The 18,445-nt window shown below is 38.0% G+C and overlaps 4 protein-coding genes across 5 annotated transcripts; 3 read left to right on the top strand and 1 right to left on the bottom strand.

Annotated features, from left to right (window-relative positions):
* Nucleotides 1–4,229: 4,229 nt before the first annotated feature.
* On the bottom strand, nucleotides 4,230–7,804 carry LOC133721687 (uncharacterized). 2 transcript variants are annotated; one of them, XM_062148367.1, is made up of 7 exons: nucleotides 7,620–7,804; nucleotides 7,308–7,511; nucleotides 6,796–6,862; nucleotides 5,889–6,220; nucleotides 5,562–5,703; nucleotides 5,160–5,285; nucleotides 4,230–4,869 (listed from the first exon to the last, which is right to left on the bottom strand). In XM_062148367.1, the coding sequence occupies exons 1-7, from the start codon at nucleotides 7,639–7,641 to the stop codon at nucleotides 4,485–4,487; spliced, it is 1,278 nt and encodes a 425-aa protein (XP_062004351.1). In that variant the 5' UTR covers nucleotides 7,642–7,804; the 3' UTR covers nucleotides 4,230–4,484. The 2 variants fall into 2 exon arrangements, with proteins under 2 accessions (XP_062004351.1, XP_062004350.1); XM_062148366.1 differs by having other exon boundaries at nucleotides 7,308–7,514; nucleotides 7,620–7,803.
* A 1,414-nt stretch (nucleotides 7,805–9,218) lies between these two features.
* LOC133721465 (large ribosomal subunit protein eL33w) lies at nucleotides 9,219–10,939 on the top strand. The gene is made up of 5 exons (XM_062148088.1): nucleotides 9,219–9,341; nucleotides 9,435–9,470; nucleotides 9,564–9,792; nucleotides 9,890–9,932; nucleotides 10,797–10,939. The coding sequence occupies exons 1-4, from the start codon at nucleotides 9,310–9,312 to the stop codon at nucleotides 9,929–9,931; spliced, it is 339 nt and encodes a 112-aa protein (XP_062004072.1). The 5' UTR covers nucleotides 9,219–9,309; the 3' UTR covers nucleotide 9,932; nucleotides 10,797–10,939.
* Nucleotides 10,940–11,342: 403 nt separating this feature from the next.
* LOC133722789 (uncharacterized) lies at nucleotides 11,343–12,848 on the top strand. Its single transcript, XM_062149658.1, is given in 5 exon segments — nucleotides 11,343–11,730; nucleotides 11,846–11,859; nucleotides 12,038–12,109; nucleotides 12,112–12,147; nucleotides 12,150–12,848. Coding segments are annotated over 5 exon segments (546 nt in total). The 5' UTR covers nucleotides 11,343–11,614; the 3' UTR covers nucleotides 12,458–12,848.
* A 1,063-nt stretch (nucleotides 12,849–13,911) lies between these two features.
* On the top strand, nucleotides 13,912–16,714 carry LOC133721464 (probable sugar phosphate/phosphate translocator At3g11320). The gene is made up of 4 exons (XM_062148087.1): nucleotides 13,912–14,819; nucleotides 15,602–15,705; nucleotides 15,812–16,040; nucleotides 16,286–16,714. The coding sequence occupies exons 1-4, from the start codon at nucleotides 14,367–14,369 to the stop codon at nucleotides 16,439–16,441; spliced, it is 942 nt and encodes a 313-aa protein (XP_062004071.1). The 5' UTR covers nucleotides 13,912–14,366; the 3' UTR covers nucleotides 16,442–16,714.
* Nucleotides 16,715–18,445: the final 1,731 nt, after the last annotated feature.

Here is an 18,445-nt window from a genome sequence, read left to right as displayed (position 1 = left end):
ATTAACAAATTCCTCATTTTTTGTCGGTTATGTATTCCGTAAATTCATGAACTATGCTTATAATCTGACTAGCAAAAGAATCAACCTTTTCTCATATGAAAGGACGAGTGATTGATATTCATACCAACACGACTAGTTAACCTAAATCGATCAATTTACATAGAATTTTGAGGCAGCCTTAGCCTTTTTTGGCATTGTGATCATGTGATGGACACAAGTGAACTTAAAGTAAAGCAATGGTAATTTCCCGTTTATCATAAAGTGTACAATTATTTAGGTTGAACTTTATATAATTTTTTTTTTACCATATAATTTTAGAATGTGACCATATACTACCAAAACATTTCACTTATCCAAAGGTTTAGATTCAACAAATTCATTAGAAATGAATAGACCCAATACCTTCAAATTTAAAAAGTGGAGGCGCACCCTTGATTCCTTTGCCATATAGCGACATGATTTGGACTTGATAACCTACCCGCTAAGATCAATCATTAAGAAGGCTCTTAATTTTAGGGCACACTCAATAATTCATCATATGGATCCCTTACGTTTACGTATTTTTCCATGTGAGGTGTGACAGGTATGGTATGTTATGTGCCTTTAGGCTTAAGAAAGCTACTTTTTTTTCTTTCTTTTTTTTCATGTTCAATTTATGTTGTCTAGAATGATACTAATAATTGTTGAGGTCTAATAACGTTGTTAGTGAAGATAGGGATCCACTAAATATGGTAATTGTCATTTCAAGTAGATAGTGGAAAGAACGACATAAAAAAAAGCTAGATATGCATGCTCTGCCTTGTGCGTGTACACATTAGAAATTTATAATCTTGTTAATTGTGTTTGATTGGGAATACTATTTTCATTAACTGAAAGTTAGTGTCGATTTCTTGTATAATATGCATATACATCAAATATCGTGATCCTTTGCAAAATTTCAAGACGTGGGGGCACAAAGTTGTTATGAAATTAATTGTATTGAAACAATATGTGGCAAGTAACTTGTTCTAATCATGTTCATTTTGTGTACAAGTTAGATGATCTATTTACTATGTATCTTCAATGTGTTTAATGTTAAAAATTGAGTATATTTCTTCTTTTAATATGTATTGGTCAGAGATAGATTAGGGGACGAGTCATAGGTTATGGTTCTATCTTTTTAAGTCATGGATTAGCGTCTCAGGCACGATTGCTACCAAATAAAAGATATCGTCTAATTTTGAATTTCAATAAAAAAAAAACATATATATTGACAAATCAAAATAAAAGAATACTTAGCTTCATCGCTAGGAAAATTCTTATATGTACTAACGATGCAAGTGAATCAGCAGATCCAACAGATCTTAACCATTCTTTATTTCAATAATAAAAAAATTTACTTAATATTATCTGACCATTAATTTTTATTGATACATTGAATACTCTTTCTCATACCCATTTTGCATCATTTAAGACAACAAAGACTCATATCTCTCGTCACTTTTCTCATCATTTTATGTTGTCGTAACTAATATCATGAAGAACAAAGTAGTATTAGATTTCAATATTTTTTCTCGTTCGATTTCATAGATATTTGATTAGGTCATTATGGTATTTCTTTTCTAATTTTGGATTCCAGTAGGACGTGTAGTTCATACTTCATTGGGAACATAAGTGTCTATAAAATGATAATCGATGTCTATAAAAACAGATTATTTTAATTATCGACACGGATGATGATCATTCCCGGGAGAAGTACTGTTTCATTTTTACTTAAAAAATTTGATGTAATTTAACGGGTAAGCCACGTCGCCACGTCCCAAGTAATCCGAATGTTTTTCATGAGTGAAAGAAAATAAAGGCGGGGTACCACGAAGGGTAGTTTGGGCACAACATTACATCTTGCCGTGCAAATATTGTGCGCTACTACTGCAGCATCCAAGTTTCGGAACGTTCGTCGATCCATGGATGGTTAGCTGTTACTGTGCTATTCATCAACCACGCACACTCCTCTGACTCCATTCTTTTTTTAGAAAATTCAACCCTCCACGTGGCGCGGTCACGAGCCCTTTCCCCCCTATACGACACGACGCATTACGTCGGCTGCCGAGTCAGTTCTTGTCCCGACATGAGAAATTTGACCGTTAAACGTGATTATGACGTTCTTCTGATTTTCTAGCCGTTTGATTGAGGGATTGGCGGGAGTCAATCATACGGTCTGGAGGATGGCGGGCGGTGCGGAACTGTAGGTGATCATGGCTGTCTATATGTGACGGTGCCGGTTTGCCAAACGGATGAGTGTTTCAACGCGGTTCTGTCGAGCTTGCACGTTCTGTCGTTTATTGGGATTGTAACGAAAAATCATCATTTTGGTCCATCATAACTTCATAAGCAATAAGAAATTAATGGTCCACTACCAAAAAAACTCCGAAAAAAATAGAATTTTGAGGATTATAAATTAATATTTGTGATTCTGCGATAAAATAAAAATCAAATATATTTCCTTTCGCTCTTTTTTTTTTGCCTAGTGGCGAAATTTCAATTTGATAAAAAAAAAAAAAATTCTTGACAAAAAAAAGAAGAAGGCAAAAGTTTAATTTGATGAAAAAGAATGGCAATAATTCTAGATGAAGTGGCCACTGAAAGATTTAGTGGGAAGCTAAAAATGCATTAAGAAGAAGACTGTAGTGTGTAGTCATGCCTAAAATTATTTCATGATCATAAAGGTTTGATCTTTGCGTTTTAGTGCGTACCCAACTAACTAGTTTTCATTCCATGGTTATAATTCACTAAATGACTACCAACCTACCCCATTTCATGCCACAACTCAGAAATATTGTGGCAAAGAAAATGCAAGTCAATAATTATATTAAAAATTATTAGGAGACACTATTGTGCTCTTCAACTTTGTTATTGTAACGGTATATAAAACACATTATTATTAAGTTAACAAATCTAGTTAATGGGTTCTGTATTTATCTAATGGAAATACTGAAATAGTAATCAAGCAAGTTAGATCCCCTACTTTGTGTACTCCATCATGAAGAACAAGAATTATGTCCTTTTGTTTTCAACTGTCCGTGTTAGAAACTCAGAATGTTTGACTGGGATTGGGTGTACTTTGGTATTTTATATAGTAAATTTGTCCTTTATAAAAAATACAAAATGACTTTGCCAAAAACAGAAGAAGAAAGAATAGAAAATAAATAAAAAGATGAGCTAGAAATGTTCTGTATGGAATCATAGGACAACCAAATGATTTTGTAGTGATTTGGGTCCACACGCCTGATAGAACATTGTTTGGTGAACGCAGGCCTTACCGCAACTCCACCAATTCTCGTTCTGTGTTAGCTCTATCAATACACTAGGCCTAGCTACGACCACATCTGTGTATCTCCCTTTCAATAATGGGACTCAGGGAACGATCTATTTTATCTATTATTATCGACCAAAGATATTATTAAACGAATAGGTAATTGGTGCTTATTTGAATCTTGAATTTTATTCAAAAAAAAGTATTTAAATTCTTCCGTTCGTATGTACTTATAAATGATACTAACATGATTAAAACGATGATGATTCCGTACGGATCTTGAAATTTCTCACAACAAATTGAAAGGAACTTGGAAAATGGGACTCCACTAACCAAAAGATGGTGGCTGACCACAGACTAGAAGTGAATGATCCTCTCAATGGTCCATAGACCAGACTGAAAGCTGATTATTACAGATTTTGACGTCACTGACTCACCATCATATTTAAGTTAATGGTTCTCATTTGAGGTTGCCTCCTGCCCAACATTTTCAAAGCTAGTTGGTACGTATATAAATCTCAAATTTTCTTTGAGAAAAATGAGTTTGAACCCTTCAATTAGTTGTACGTTAAATTCCATTAACAGGACCAAAGCTACAATCGCTCCGTGTGAATCTCGGAAATTGGGTGGGAACTTGGAAAATGAGGTCCATTAACGAAAAGATGGCGGTTGACTTGTGGGCTGGAAGTGGAAGATTTTCTCAATGGTCCATAGACCAACTGAATATTATGTGACCCATTAAGAATTTGGGGTCATCGTCATATATCAGTCAATGCTTCTCACCCTCCACCGCATTACATTCATACCAGTTTTCACTGTTTCTATTTTCTTTCACCTATTTGAAAAGGTGAAACAAGAACCAACTCAATAAATAATGTTAGGTTAAAGTCACACATTGACTTGATCTCGGCAAACATAACTAATTTCACAGGCGGAGTTTGGCAAACTTCCATTTTCATAGTATTCAAGACCTTGACACACGGTAACAAACGACTCTACAATAGACTTTACAGTGAAGACAAATTCATACACAAGTAGTATATTATTCCGCAGTACTTTTCAAATTTTTCCACACTCAAGTAGCAACATTATTTTATTCTCACCAGAACGAGTAAATCACTCACAAATATGATAGGATGATGATGATATACAGTAGAGTTGTGCGACTCTTGAAGACGTATATCTGCAACGTCTACAACTTCAACCACTCCAAGCACGGGCACAAGCCCCAGCAAAACCGAGAGGGATAGTAGTCCTTTAGATACACCTCCCTGCTAAACCCAATGATGTAGAAACTGAATAATCGGTTGCGATGAGCCATTGTGACACGTGTCACTGGAACTACGGATATGGTGTGCCTTTCGCTTATGACCCTTGCAGAGAGGGGCACAGGAGCTCTGTCAGCGATGACTTCCGATGAGAACTTGTTGAGGAAATAAGAGTCGGCAAAGAAGGCTGGAGTGCATTGATGCGCCTGGGTGTTGCACAACTGGACCCCTTTGGCTCTGTGGAAAACATCATCGGGAACAGATGCTGCTCCGCTTGTTGCACTTACCTTTCTAGTTAAAAGTGTCTTCCTGTGAAAGGAGTTCAATTTGTTAATGTAAAGTTTCATGCAGGATGGTTCTCACATACGCAGAAGAGGAGAAAATTAAAACTTAATCTTTGCAGGGTGCACTTCATGTGGACTGTGAGATTTTATATACTTTTCATCTCCAGTTGGTAAACTCGACATAGAACAATGAATAATGGGGAACAAAATCCCCCACTTCTTTGTAATATGTATTTGTACTTGAGTTTTACCATTTCAAATGGTGTTGCAAGAAATTTCTGAGAAATATAATGGATCAAGCAGCAGAATAGATACCATCTAACAAGGGCAACATTGCGGGACCGAAGAGAACCGCTTCCTTCACATGTCAAACATTTAACTAGACCACGAGATCCACATGTTGCACAAGGAATCTGTCCCTTGCCATTGCAAGTCACACATCTGCATAGACAAAACCAATGGTATATAGTAAACTGTATCCTGCTTCAGCAATCAAAAGGCTGTCGTCATACCATTATTTTCATATGGTTAAATCAGAGAATGTTGCATGAGAAAATTAACTCTGAAAGGGTTAGACGGGAAGATCCTCTTATTATAGATTGAAACCATTTAGATCATGACTTTAATTATAATGAGATGTTCCTCTTATTATAGATTGAAACCATTTAGATCATGATTTTAATTATAATGAGATGAGGTAAATATTAAGCATCTCACATTGAGTCAGATCCATCTTTATGAGCAAGTAAGCCCCTTCCATGACAAGCAGAGCACTGAGCCATCTGGTTCTCTTTGTAGAATCCAGGTTCTTGATTTGCATTGCATTTAGGACAGAAGGTACCCCCTCGCCCTGCACAACCTGTAAATCTTTCAAACATTTTGTTAGAACTTATAGAGAAAGAGTCTCTTATTATAACTATTGGGACAGCTTTGCCTAGATCATACTCAAAGAGTTTAAAAGAGTAGAGATGAAACATTTATAGTCAAAAGTTCATCTCCACTAATTATCCAAATCCATGGTTCCAGAAGGATCAGAACAGTTACCTGAGCATTTCGCAACGGACTCTGAATGAGGAATTATCTCCCGTGATTCTTTATGAGGTATAAATAAAACAGGAAATTGGGACTTCAAATCCAATTCCCAGACTCCCAGTTCGGGTCCCTTATCCCTTCCATCAATACTGCCAACAAGGTATGGCTCTGTTTCTCTTACAGTTTCCCTTTCTTCAATGAAGGTCTCTAGTGTTCCCACATAAACGTTGCAATCTTCCACTCTTTCAATTTTCCAGGTGCGAGCAGGACGACTTCCCCAACAGCATCTATGGCCAACATGATCAATGAGCAACTCTCGTATCTCTACTTCATCCAGTGTTTGCCTATACATAAATACTGAGTCTTAGAAAAGATAAACACAATGTTGTTGACATGTTGACACTTCAAAGTTGAGCTTGAGAAAAATAGGCTCATAAGTTTCCACTTACTACAGGCAATCTGAAATAGTTGATGTACCTTTATATATAAAAATATATATAACAAGAAGGCTCTTAGAGATTGAAGAAAAAAGGTTGTATAAAACTCTCTATGTCAGCAAGAGGTTGACACTCGGCAAATATGAAACCCTTTTCGAAAAAATGATAAAGAACATCATGCCTCTAGAAAGAAACGAGGGAGAATTCCCTGAACATAAGGGTCTCTATTAACATTAAGCATATCCAAGTTTTCGAGTTTTAAAGAACAAGACATGGCGATATGACTACGAATTCACTGGAAGTCCTTATAATGTGTAGCGCATTCCATCGGCAATTTAAATACATGATCAGTTCAAAATTTCTAATGACATGGATCCCCTTATAACGTGTAGTGCATTCCATCAGCAATTTAAATACATGATCAGTTCAAAATTTCAAATGACATTGATCCCCTAGTAGCAGGTGCATTCTGTCAAACGTACCTATGAAACTCACTTGTGGTGCTGCCAGCACCTCCTCCATATCCACCTTGGTAAACAACAGATTGCTCTGTAACAAAGAACCACAATTTTGTATCCATCTCATTACGTTAGAGAAAATAATGGGAGACAGTGAGACACTGCAAAGATTCTACCATCATAACCCTCTTTTTGCCCCACGAAAAGATCCAAATCAAGAACTGAATCCAACATCTTATGTCATGAAGTTCATTCAACTTAGCCATTATTATTCTGTATGGACTAATCAAGTAGAATCCTTCCTTGTCCCAATTCGAACCACCTCCAGAGGTAAAAATTTTAAATGATTCCAACTACATTTCTCTACAAACACATCTCGGAAACTAAAGAGAATACAAATAGAAGAATCAAGGAACTGAGCTACTAATATCAAATCTTTGGAAACAATCTCACATAAACCTCGAAAACGATCAACACCCATCAATCAAAACTGAAAACCCATATTCGAAGTAGCATAATTGGGAAAAATTATGTACCATCGAGATCAGGCTCCGGCGAACTAACCAAACCGCTATGAAGAGAAGGTGGGTAGTGCTCAGAAGCCGCCGCTGATCGTATCTCTTCGACGCTGACTTCAGTTCCGGCCAACGAAGCCGTCGGAATCACAGAGCCGGATCTCCCCACGTACTGGTACGAGCTCCAGTTCTCACTCGACTTCTCCTCTGATCCATTTCGTTGCTCTTCTATCGATCACCAAAATAAAAACCCATAAAAGAAAATCAGATATAAACCCACAATTTAAATTCGATGGATTCAGGGAATTAGAGAGAATGGGGATTAGAATGTACCTGAAAGCAGAGACTGCTCCATTGTTTTAGTGAGAGTGGAGAGGAGCTGGAGAGAGACTACTCAATAATAATGTGAGATTTGCTTCGCGAGTAAGGAAATTAAATCGAGAGTCAAACGAGATTATCACAGGGGAGTTTTGTCGTAGACTCGTAGACGAGTCACGAGTCGGACTCGTGTCGACTGCCTATCATAACGAGCGGGAAACGACCAGCCGCTGATCAACCAGAGGTCCACGGACCATTGTGCAAATTTGCACATTTGCAAAGGGGTCCCCGAGACGGAGATACCAAAATTTTGGGTCCTAAACCGGCCGACCTGATTTGGGATTGTCCGATTGTAAATTTTACTTTAACAAGTTTGAGGCTTAACCATTACATGTGGTCGGGTTGGTAAGAGTCTTTTTAAATATGGAATCAGAGTTGGTCTTAATTTTTGGGAGGTCTAAGATGAGCAATTAAAATGAGGCCTCTATATTTCAAGTTTATATAATTTTAAAAACGAAAACTCTCTCCTCGAGAACCCTAAAGGCCAGACCTTTCCAATCTAAGAATTCGTTCTCGTCCGGCGGCATCCAGACGCCAGGCTGGCCTCTGGCCTCGCCGGTGTCATGGGGACTGCTGCCGGACGGGTATTGATGACTATATGCTCACGGTGTTCCATCAGATGGGGTTTTTGCTTGGGGCTTGTCAGAGGTTTTGGCTGGGATAGTGCGTGGTGGTGGTCGTTGAAACAAGAGAGGCGATCGAGCTCTGATGTCGGTTTTTCTTGGTCGACGGCACCACGGGGCTAGCTCAATGGCGGTGTGTGGCAGGAGACCTGGATCGGGTTTGGTTTTTCTTTCTAGTAGCATGGGTTGCGACGACGTGGCCGGTGGAGGTGTGGGTCGCAGGCGGTGGGACCGTTGCGGCGCGGATCGAGGCGGTGCAGGTCATGGCGGCGTGCGGCGGAGGAAGCTTTGCTTGACTGTTGCGAACGATGGGGAGGCAGATGGTTTGGGTGGACTGGACCGGACCAACTGAATGGGCCTTGGGTGGACTTTTTTTAGTGGCTGCCCTAGTTGGACTTTGAGTTTTGGGCTAGGGTTTTGGCCCTAATGCATTAATTATGTTTTAGCTTAGTCTTTTACAATAATTTCCTTTTAGGAAGCTAATGCACGTTATGTGCACTCTATGTATCTCTAGCGCCTCTGGAGTAGTACCAAAGGAGGATCTCCGCTATGTCTACGTCCATGACATGTCTAATGAGTGGGTCTATTTCTATGTATCATTGTGGGTACTACCACTATCTTCTTGTCTGTCTGTACATGGCAACGGAAGGGTATGTAACGGCCTATTCTGGCTTTAGATGAATATATCTATCAGCACCCGGATTCGGGTTTGGTTCAAAAAATATATATATATATATATATATAATTTTATTTTCTTCTTCAAATATAACTACTTAAAAGTAAAAATATAACCTAAAATAATAAAAAAATCATATAATTAAAATTTTAAAAAGAAAAAGACCCATCGAGCATGGGCTTTCGGGGTCCATTAAAATAGTTGTTCCTAGTGTACCAACCCACACCCTATATTTCCTCTTGCCATATATAATCTTCTTAACCCCTCAACTTTACTAGTCTTCGTTTAGGGTTTCCGTCTCACACCCAGTAGCCTCCAGAGCCGCCGCTGCTTCATTCGTTCGAAAATGGTTAAGGGTCGTCAAGGAGAGCGCGTCAGGTACTCACTCTCTCCCTCTCTCTCATCTCCCATTTCACTAATTTCTTTACACATCAAAATCTAATTCACTTTTACTTCTCTATTTCTCTGCAGGCTCTACGTCCGTGGAACCGTCCTCGGATACAAGAGGTATTAAAACCAAGCTCTAGCTACTTATACATCTTTGATTTGTGAGCTGACGGGATTGTTTAGGGATTTAACTTAGGGTTTGGTTTTGTCCAGGTCGAAGTCGAACCAGTACCCAAACACGTCCTTGATTCAGATCGAGAACGTGAACACCAAGGAGGAGGTGGCATGGTACGCCGGGAAGCGTTTGGCTTACATTTACAAGGCCAAGGTAAAGAAGAACGGCAGCCACTACCGTTGCATTTGGGGAAAGGTCTCTAGGCCTCATGGAAACACTGGCGTCGTTCGCGCCAAGTTCACCTCCAATCTTCCACCCAAATCCATGGTATGGTCTTTAGCTTTGTGGTATTTTAGTTGTGCTGTTTCGATTAACTTGGTGTGATTGGTTTGTTGATTGCGGGTTTTGCTTTGATTTTGTACAGGGATCCAGAGTCAGGGTTTTCATGTATCCCAGCAACATTTGAGGTACTATTTTGTTTCCAACGTAGTTATGTGCTTTGTTTGAGTGGTGATGATTTGAGCTGATGCTATTTGAATTTTTCGTAAAAAAAATCATTCAAATTGATATTAGTAGACTTCCAGTGAATAATGTTCATGCTCAGCGTATGGAATCCATATTTTATGGTGCAACTGTTTAAAACAAACAGTACACTAGCACTTTCTTATAGGAGCAATCACTATTAGATGTGTAGAAGGGATATTGTCCTGCATTGTTTATGATTTAAAAGCGTTGGGGTCTTTTCTTGATTGACCATTTTCAACCATTTAGTTGTTCTGCTTTTAATATTTACAGAAAGCTAATTGTATGATGTACTCAGTGGTTTTGGTTGAGAGGTTTGGTGTTGGAACTGGAGTCCTGAAAAACGTTGGACATTGTGATTTCATCAATATGGTCAATATTCTGTTGCTTAATTCTTAAAAGCAAGTTGCTCCCGTAGATAGGTTTGTATCAGTGCATTTGATTGGATTGTCGGGCATTGTAAGAATGAAGGGAATGATGATGTTGTACTAGTTCAGTCTTGAGTTAAAGATTTAGGACCTAATCCTGAATTGCTTTTAATATTTGTTTGAATCATTCTCATGTTCTCACAAGCCTTTGTTCTTCTATGCTATTGCTTTTAGTTTTTACATAATTAGCAGTCCCTCAGGGACATCCTGGTCGTTAACCAAAACAATATCGTTTGCCGTAATAATGAGGAAATGAAGTTGAGTTGATAATCTGCTGTGAATAACCAATACTTGTTATTCTTGTTGTCATATCTATATTATCTAACACTTGTTGTCATATCTATATTATCTAACAGATCTTTTTGTTTGTTTGGGTTGCAGGGATGAGGCTAATGTAGATGACCGATTGGATTTGGAGTGCAGCAGCTGCTTTTTTGCTTTTATGTCGTTTAGATTCAAACTTTGAAAGACTTAATGTACTGAGGAACCTGAGTTATTTATCTAAACGTTTGTTGCTAGACTTATTGTTGTGTTCAAATTTTTTTCATTGCTTTTTGCATTTTAACCATATGAATGGATCACAAAGTGATGTCACTTTGTTGATGAGAATGCCGGAATGATTTTCGGTTTTTCAAATTACAATGCCGTTCTTTTATAAGAGAACCATCTTATATCTTCACCTGTACCATATATTTTCCCATGTTATTGTTGCTAATCTTTAATGTTTAGTCGTTTACTTACATGCAACCGGTACTGGCTGAAAGGATTACCGAAATCTGAAAGTCTACAAAGTAAATGTTTGCAAGGGTATTTTCTTTTTGATGCTCTGATATATAACACTTTTTAAAACCGTGCTGTTCTCTTATGCACTTCTTAATAACAGTACAAATCCTCAGGATCTCGATGCTAAAGAACTTGCAAAGTTCGCTAAAAGTCTAAAACAAGGAGCATAGTTCTGTCAAACTTCTCAGCGTCGTATGCACTATACTCATCATCGTTCCTCTATCCCAAGTTCAACATGCGCCGCATCCTTTCTGAGTAGTGTCTGCATTTTCTACTTCATCAGCATCCATTCATTTGATTGACCTCAGAAGCATGACATAACAGTCCCTGCTTCTGTGCTTCTGATGTTAAATTGATGGGATATTCAAATTCACTTCAGGCCAAGAGCTCACATTTATAGTGGCAGAACACAAGGGATGTTGCGTAGAATTTCAGAATTTGTATACATAGATGCTTGCATGGTCTCACAAATTGTCACCATTATAGTACTTGAGAGATTGAAAGTAAGATACATGACCCTTGCTATGTCCTTGTTTTGCTTCTCATATGAATTCATAATATAGATACCCAAATGCAGCAAGTTCATTTTCAATTTGAGCTTTACTAGATTACCCTTAGATCATGTCCTTTTCCCCTATTGTTTGAAGGTTAACTTATGCTGGTTCTTGCTGATACCCAAGCTCATGAAAGTGTTGGTCATGGACTCAAGGGTCATCTTTTGTGAACAAAGATAAAGAAACTCGGTCTCTGTTGTCGTGTTTACTTATATCCAGGCTATACTTCAATGACCTTTGCTCCGTAGTTGATGCTATCACCAATCTTTTTCTTGGCCTCACCAGTCCAAGTTCTTGTCAGCTATCCTGCAGAAGAGAGCAGAAATTATAAGTATGATGTTGATAAAGAGGTAATTCTCACAAATTTGAAGATTATGAGTAAGTTGCTGCAGGTAGCTTCATGGAACTTTTATGAGTTGTATAAACACGTTCATAAGTGGGGATAACAAAGGAGCCGCAGCAAGATTCGTAGCGGACTGGTTTGAGCAGAATGGTGTTTTCAGAGGTTTTGGAGGCCTATTTTCCTATAAATCTGGTAGTGATATGAAATTTCCACAAGAGTCTCAAGCCTTGTTCATGACTATCATGGAAACCGCATGTGCAATTTGCTTGTCCAATATGGTGAGACACTCTAGGATTGCACATAAGACACTATGGAACGGGCAATTAGTTAATGAAACTGAAGCCTCCTTTCTGTCTTCTTGAGGATGGACTGAGACAAGGCTTTCGACTACTGCAAAACGGGTCACGAATGCCTTGAGAAAAGCTGAAAGTCCTTAGTTCGTATCCTTCGCAGAGCTAGCTAACAGGTACATATTCACAGTACATATGTCATCATCTTTGAGGAGTATCAGGTGCATATATATGACGTTTGAGTTGCTCATCCTTAAACAACGTACCATCATTCTTCTTACAACAATCTATCTTGTGTAGCACTCATGAATTGCTTTCAGTCTTACATGTACAAGTGTAAAGATATCATAATTCATATTATGTCCGTCCCTTTTGATTCTAGCTATTCCACTTTTTTAGGATCCTCACTCTCTACGACCACACACCGGAAGCCTAGAATATTCAAGAGTACAAGTGTACAACAAACGAGCTCTCATGAATGGCCAAGCAATCGAATCATGATCCCGGATGACGACAACTTGACCAACACCTGTTGTTATGGACATGGCTCCTCTTGGTGTTAAACCTGATATATCCTTTTAAGTTTTAAACTCAAATGCAATTGGTTAGTGCCACCTTTTGGTCTTCTCCCAGGATGGACCTCATGACTGAAGGCATATTTGCACTGGTTGAGATTCTCATGGACCAGAAGACTTGTCTACGATGATGACTTTTGCTTTAAGGCTTTAAGTGGTCAATGCCTCAGAACTCAACCCTGAGAGCTTTGCAAACCACAGAATGGAAAATCCTTTATGCTAAAGTAGCTACGTACCAGATTAGCCATTTTGGTGCTTGCGAGGCGCTTTTTCATGTCCATTTGCCATTTGACCTTCCACTGCTTTTGTAGTGGCATAGGGAGAAAGAAACCATGGCCAAAACCCAAAATAATAGATTGTTAGGTGTGACATATCCAATACGTCTCATCATCAAAATATTTGATAGTTAGAATGACAAATTATTTGGTGTATCTGATACACCACGTCACTTGAATATTTGAGTGAAACGAAACATCACATACATAGTCTATTGGAATTAGACCAATACAACCGATAAGAGAATTTGAATTGAGCGGTTAGCTAGGCTGTTAAGCAGTTGATTAGTTAGTTAGTGGTTGTTAGGTTTTAGCGGGAAGGTGTTCTTATACGTTTTGTTCTCAATACAGTACCACAGCTATTTTTTTAGCTATCAGTTCAACTTTGGTTCTGTCATTGTGTTTTGGTATCAGAAAGATTTGGTAGTTCTGTTTTTCAGATTTTAGCCAAATATAGTGAAAAATCAATTTCAATGTAGACAATTAAGAATCTTTCCAAACGAGAAATAGACACATTGTATTCTATTCCTATACAATTTACCGTTCCAATACAAAGTCAAACCTAAGTTCATGAACTCCGTAATTTCAATCACTAAAATCCCTTATCGGAGTAATTCCTCATACTCTTTTGATTTCGGTCTCTTTATTTAAAAAAGATGACCCTAAATGTAGCCAGATACAGAAAATTTGAAACCTGAAAGACCCATTTGCCCTAAGACTAAAGACCAAAACGAAACCAGTCCACATCCAAAGCCAACCCAACGTCGCCGGCGTTTGTCCTTTATTTTAAGAATCCGAAGCCGGCATGCCCTACTTTTCTCATTCAAAAAACGACGTCTATTTTGGTCATTACAAAGGCGTTTTCCGCCTCTTTCACTGTCCTAAACGCTGAAAGGTCCTCCATTTTGGCGTGCAAACCGCTGCGCGTTCTTGACAAGTACCTGATTTGATCCTTCGACAGCCACCCTCCGATGACGAAACAATCCCCCCGGGCCCCACTCCCGTCGTGAGAGAAGAGACCCTCTTCCGTTACGCCTCATAATAATCCTCTGTTTCAGACCTCCCTCCTTAATTCTCTTTCCCTTCTCGGCCAACTTTTGTTCATTCAATCTCTAATCTTTTCGAAAACCAATGACCGCCGCAGACCCGAGTCCGATCCCATGGCCCACGATCGGGTGGGTCGTGTCGTGGTACGCCTCCAACATCGGAGTTCTCCTGCTGAACAAGTATTTGTTGACCAATTACGGGTTCAAGTACCCGATTTTTCTGACGCTGTGTCACATGACGGCGTGTAGTGTTCTGAGCTACGTGGCCATAGCGTTGATGAAGGTGACTCCTATGCAGAGCGTGAGGTCCAAGGTTCAGTTGGCGAAGATCGCGGGGTTGAGTGTCGTTTTTTGTTTTTCGGTGGTGTGCGGGAACGTGTCGTTGAGGTACCTTCCGGTGTCGTTTAACCAGGCGGTTGGCGCCACCACGCCGTTTTTTACCGCGGTTTTGGCTTTTTTGATGATCAAGAAGAGGGAGGAGTGGGTGACGTATAGCACCCTTATTCCGGTGGTTGCCGGAGTCATCATTGCCAGTGGGGTAAGCAATTTTTTTTTTTTTTTTTTTTTACCCTTCTCTCATACTTTTGATTATTGTGGTAATTATTTTAGTCCTGACTCGTTAGATATGCACATTACTGAAAATGATTGCTTACCCGCCAATTTGTTTAGGCAAATTGTTTAATCTGAACTATAAGTACATATGCACGACAGCATTACTGTTATACTGTATATATCGATCGTGAACGATGCTTCATTTATGCCGCTTTCATGTGAATCTCATTTAGGAGATGAATCACAATTTAACACGTGTTGACTTACAAAAAAGAATGACAGAATTTTGATAATAATCCCAAGAAATATGTAGACTTACATTGTGGAGTAGTCTTGGCTTATTGCGATACTTCAGCAAGTGTGATCAATGGTAACGAGCGAATTTTAGTGACAATTTGATGAAATTTGACATTGATCGAGATTATATATTTTTTTTCCTTTTAAATGTTTAACCAATTAGAGGGTACGTGAAGGCTTGAACAATGCTCGGGCCATTGAATATGAACAATGATCAGATCCGTATATACGAGTCATTCCGTCTAAAGCAATCACAATTTGATATGTGTTAACTTCAAGAAAAAAAACAACAGAATAAAACCAAGATATATAAGACATTGTGATACAATGCGCGCCTTTCCTTTATTCTGCTTATTTGAAACTATGTACACAATAAATTTGAATTGTAATTAGATTTATTTCAAGATGAGATTGTGAGTGTGCTGTTTGCACTTTGTAATCATCTGTCTAAAACTTTTGTTTTGGTTGTAGGGTGAACCAAGCTTCCAGCTCTTTGGGTTTATTATGTGTGTTACTGCTACGGCTGCCAGGGCATTCAAGTCGGTGCTTCAACAAATTTTGCTTTCTTCTGATGGGTAACATCTCTTTCCTCTGTTCTTTAATATCGTTTTTTTTTCTTAATGGTGTTGATAATCAATTTTTAAGACTTACGATTGATTCCAAATTTCCAATCTTCTGCAGGGAAAAGCTGAACTCCATGAACTTGCTGTTATACATGGCACCAATAGCTGTAATTTGTTTGCTCCCTGCAACAATATTGATGGAGAAAAATGTTGTTGGGATCACACTAGATCTTGCCAGAAAAGATATCAAACTTATTTGGTACCTCTTGTTCAATTCTTCTCTGGCTTATTTTGTGAACTTGACCAATTTCTTGGTCACCAAACACACAAGCGCTTTGACCCTCCAGGTAAATAGCAATAACTATCGTTTCACAATCTTAGAGCCGGTTTGGCAATGTTTCTGAAAACGCTAAACGTACTTTTGAGTAAGTTATAGCACTTTTGACAGTGTTTTACAAAATTAGCTATTACTGTTTTACAGATTATGGAAGCATTTACTGAGCAAAAAACACTTTCTATGGACATTGCCAAACGAGTTGTAAATCTCTTCATATTTCAGTCCTGGATTTAATTGTACTGTTATTTTGAACAGGTATTGGGAAATGCAAAGGGAGCTGTTGCTGTAGTTGTTTCAATTATGATATTTAAGAATCCTGTTTCATTCATGGGGATGATAGGCTATGGACTCACTGTTGTTGGAGTCATTTTGTACAGCGAAGCCAAGAAGAGGTATACAGTTAAAAATTGATTTAATGAACCTTATTTATTTTTCGTGGGCACAAATGCTTGGAGCCAGTGCCTTCTGTGCCCTCCTAACTTGCACTATTGTTTGGGAAGTAAAACACAAAGTTCCCCCGAAGAAAACAACTCTGCAGATCACCAGCAGCAGTATATGCAAAGTTTATACAAAGCAATTTGTTTACCCCTCATTTTGTGACAGTGCAAAGTTTCAATCAATGGCTACAGTGTATGGTTATTTTATCAGGTGAATCAAATACATGACTTTAGAATTTTGTTTGAACTGAATGAATTGGAAGTGTTATTAAACAGAGCTTGAAAAAAAAAAAAGGAACAACAAGAGTATCTTCTGATTACAATACCATATTAATTCTCAACTCTCTCTCATGTAGAACACATTCTGCACATGATTATGTTCTTTTTAGCCCTATGCTGCCTATCCTCCTTTTTTTGTAGTGGTACACCTTGAAAACCAATGAATAGTCAAGTCCAAGTGCCAATAGAAGTTGAAGCTGCGTGTAAATATATGTTCTGCATTAGTTCGAGTGCTGACAGAAGATATGTTTCTTTTCTAAGTGTAAGCTTTGCAAGACGACTCAAATTTACTGTGTACTTCTTGCTTAATTAGTTTAGGCCTCTATTTCTGCAATCCAAAGACCAATGCCCTGAACAAAGCTACAAACTCCAACAGCTATTCCTCTAAATCAGACAACTCAAACTAAGAAACTTGTTTAAAAGCTAAATGTGAAACTTAAGCAGCTTCTTCGGTTACAAAGCTTGCTAATCTAAGATTACTTTCTACATTTTCTTTCTTAATGTACACCACTACTTGATACAGGATTCAAATGCTGTGTATTAATGTGATAAAATCAGTCACCATTCAAGACACCTTAATGCACAATTGCACATACAAACAGTCTTTTTCATTTTTTTGGTCTGAGCACATCGAACTAGTGGTCCGGACTCTGGACTCATCTTTTGGTTTTGTATTTAGGCCCAATAGGCTTGTGAAATCCATCTCTCAAAAACTATGAGCATATGTTGAAAACTTTGACTAAAAGGCCCAATAAAGTCAGAAATTCCACTCTCTTACAACTCATGCTCTGAAGTCTGAAATAGACGATCACTATTCACTAGAATAATGAGAGATCAATCAACAGAATTACAGAAAAACCAAATAGGCAAAAGCACCAATAATTTTTTTCTAAGGAGTCCTAAACCATCAGTTAGTGAGTATAGACTCTACTACCCAAAGGGCTTAAGGGCGTGCATTGTAAATAGACAGCCAATAAACCACATCGGATTTGATTAAAAGTTACTATCCAACCAAATCTAATATGGTAATTATAATCTCACGAACATACTCTACCGAGCTACACTATACAAAACTAGACATATGGTTTTAAATTCATTTAGAGGGTGTTTGGATGAGGGAAAAAATGATGGAATTTAATTGAAAGTGAGGATTTCATAATTCTTAAAAGCCAATTCCTTTGTTTGGCATTATCAGATTGGTAGTTTTAAATTTCTCTGTGGAAAAAAACGAAGGAATTCGTTATTTAAATTCCTCACTTCAATTTCCACCAAAATAGGTGTTATTTACGAATTCCTTTGCAGTATTCAATTTTTATTTCCAAAATAAGACTTTTTTCTATTTTATATTTTTATTTGTTTTAAACTTTATTAATTTATTACACATTTCAAATCCTAAATAGATGCAACCAAACAATAGAAATTGCAATTAATGGAATTTTAGATTGATGGAGTTAAAGATTCCATCATTTATAAATTCCTACGGATTTTATAATGTTCTCATCCAAACGCACCGTTACCCATAAGTGTGTTTTAAACCATAATTTGTGTGCGTGTGTTTATTTTTGTTTTTTTTCTTTTAAATGAGATCGTGAACTTGTCCGATTATGCCCCAGGAACATGCATGGGTTGGTAGGGGAATGGAATATGATACTAAAGTGGCTCATCGAATTTCACCAAAGGCCCAAAACGTAACCTATAC

Source organism: Rosa rugosa, chromosome 7, assembly GCF_958449725.1.
Source record: "Rosa rugosa chromosome 7, drRosRugo1.1, whole genome shotgun sequence".
NCBI lineage: Eukaryota > Viridiplantae > Streptophyta > Magnoliopsida > Rosales > Rosaceae > Rosa > Rosa rugosa.
Note: the sequence above shows the minus strand (reverse complement) of the source record. Positions and strands in the feature narration are given on the sequence as shown.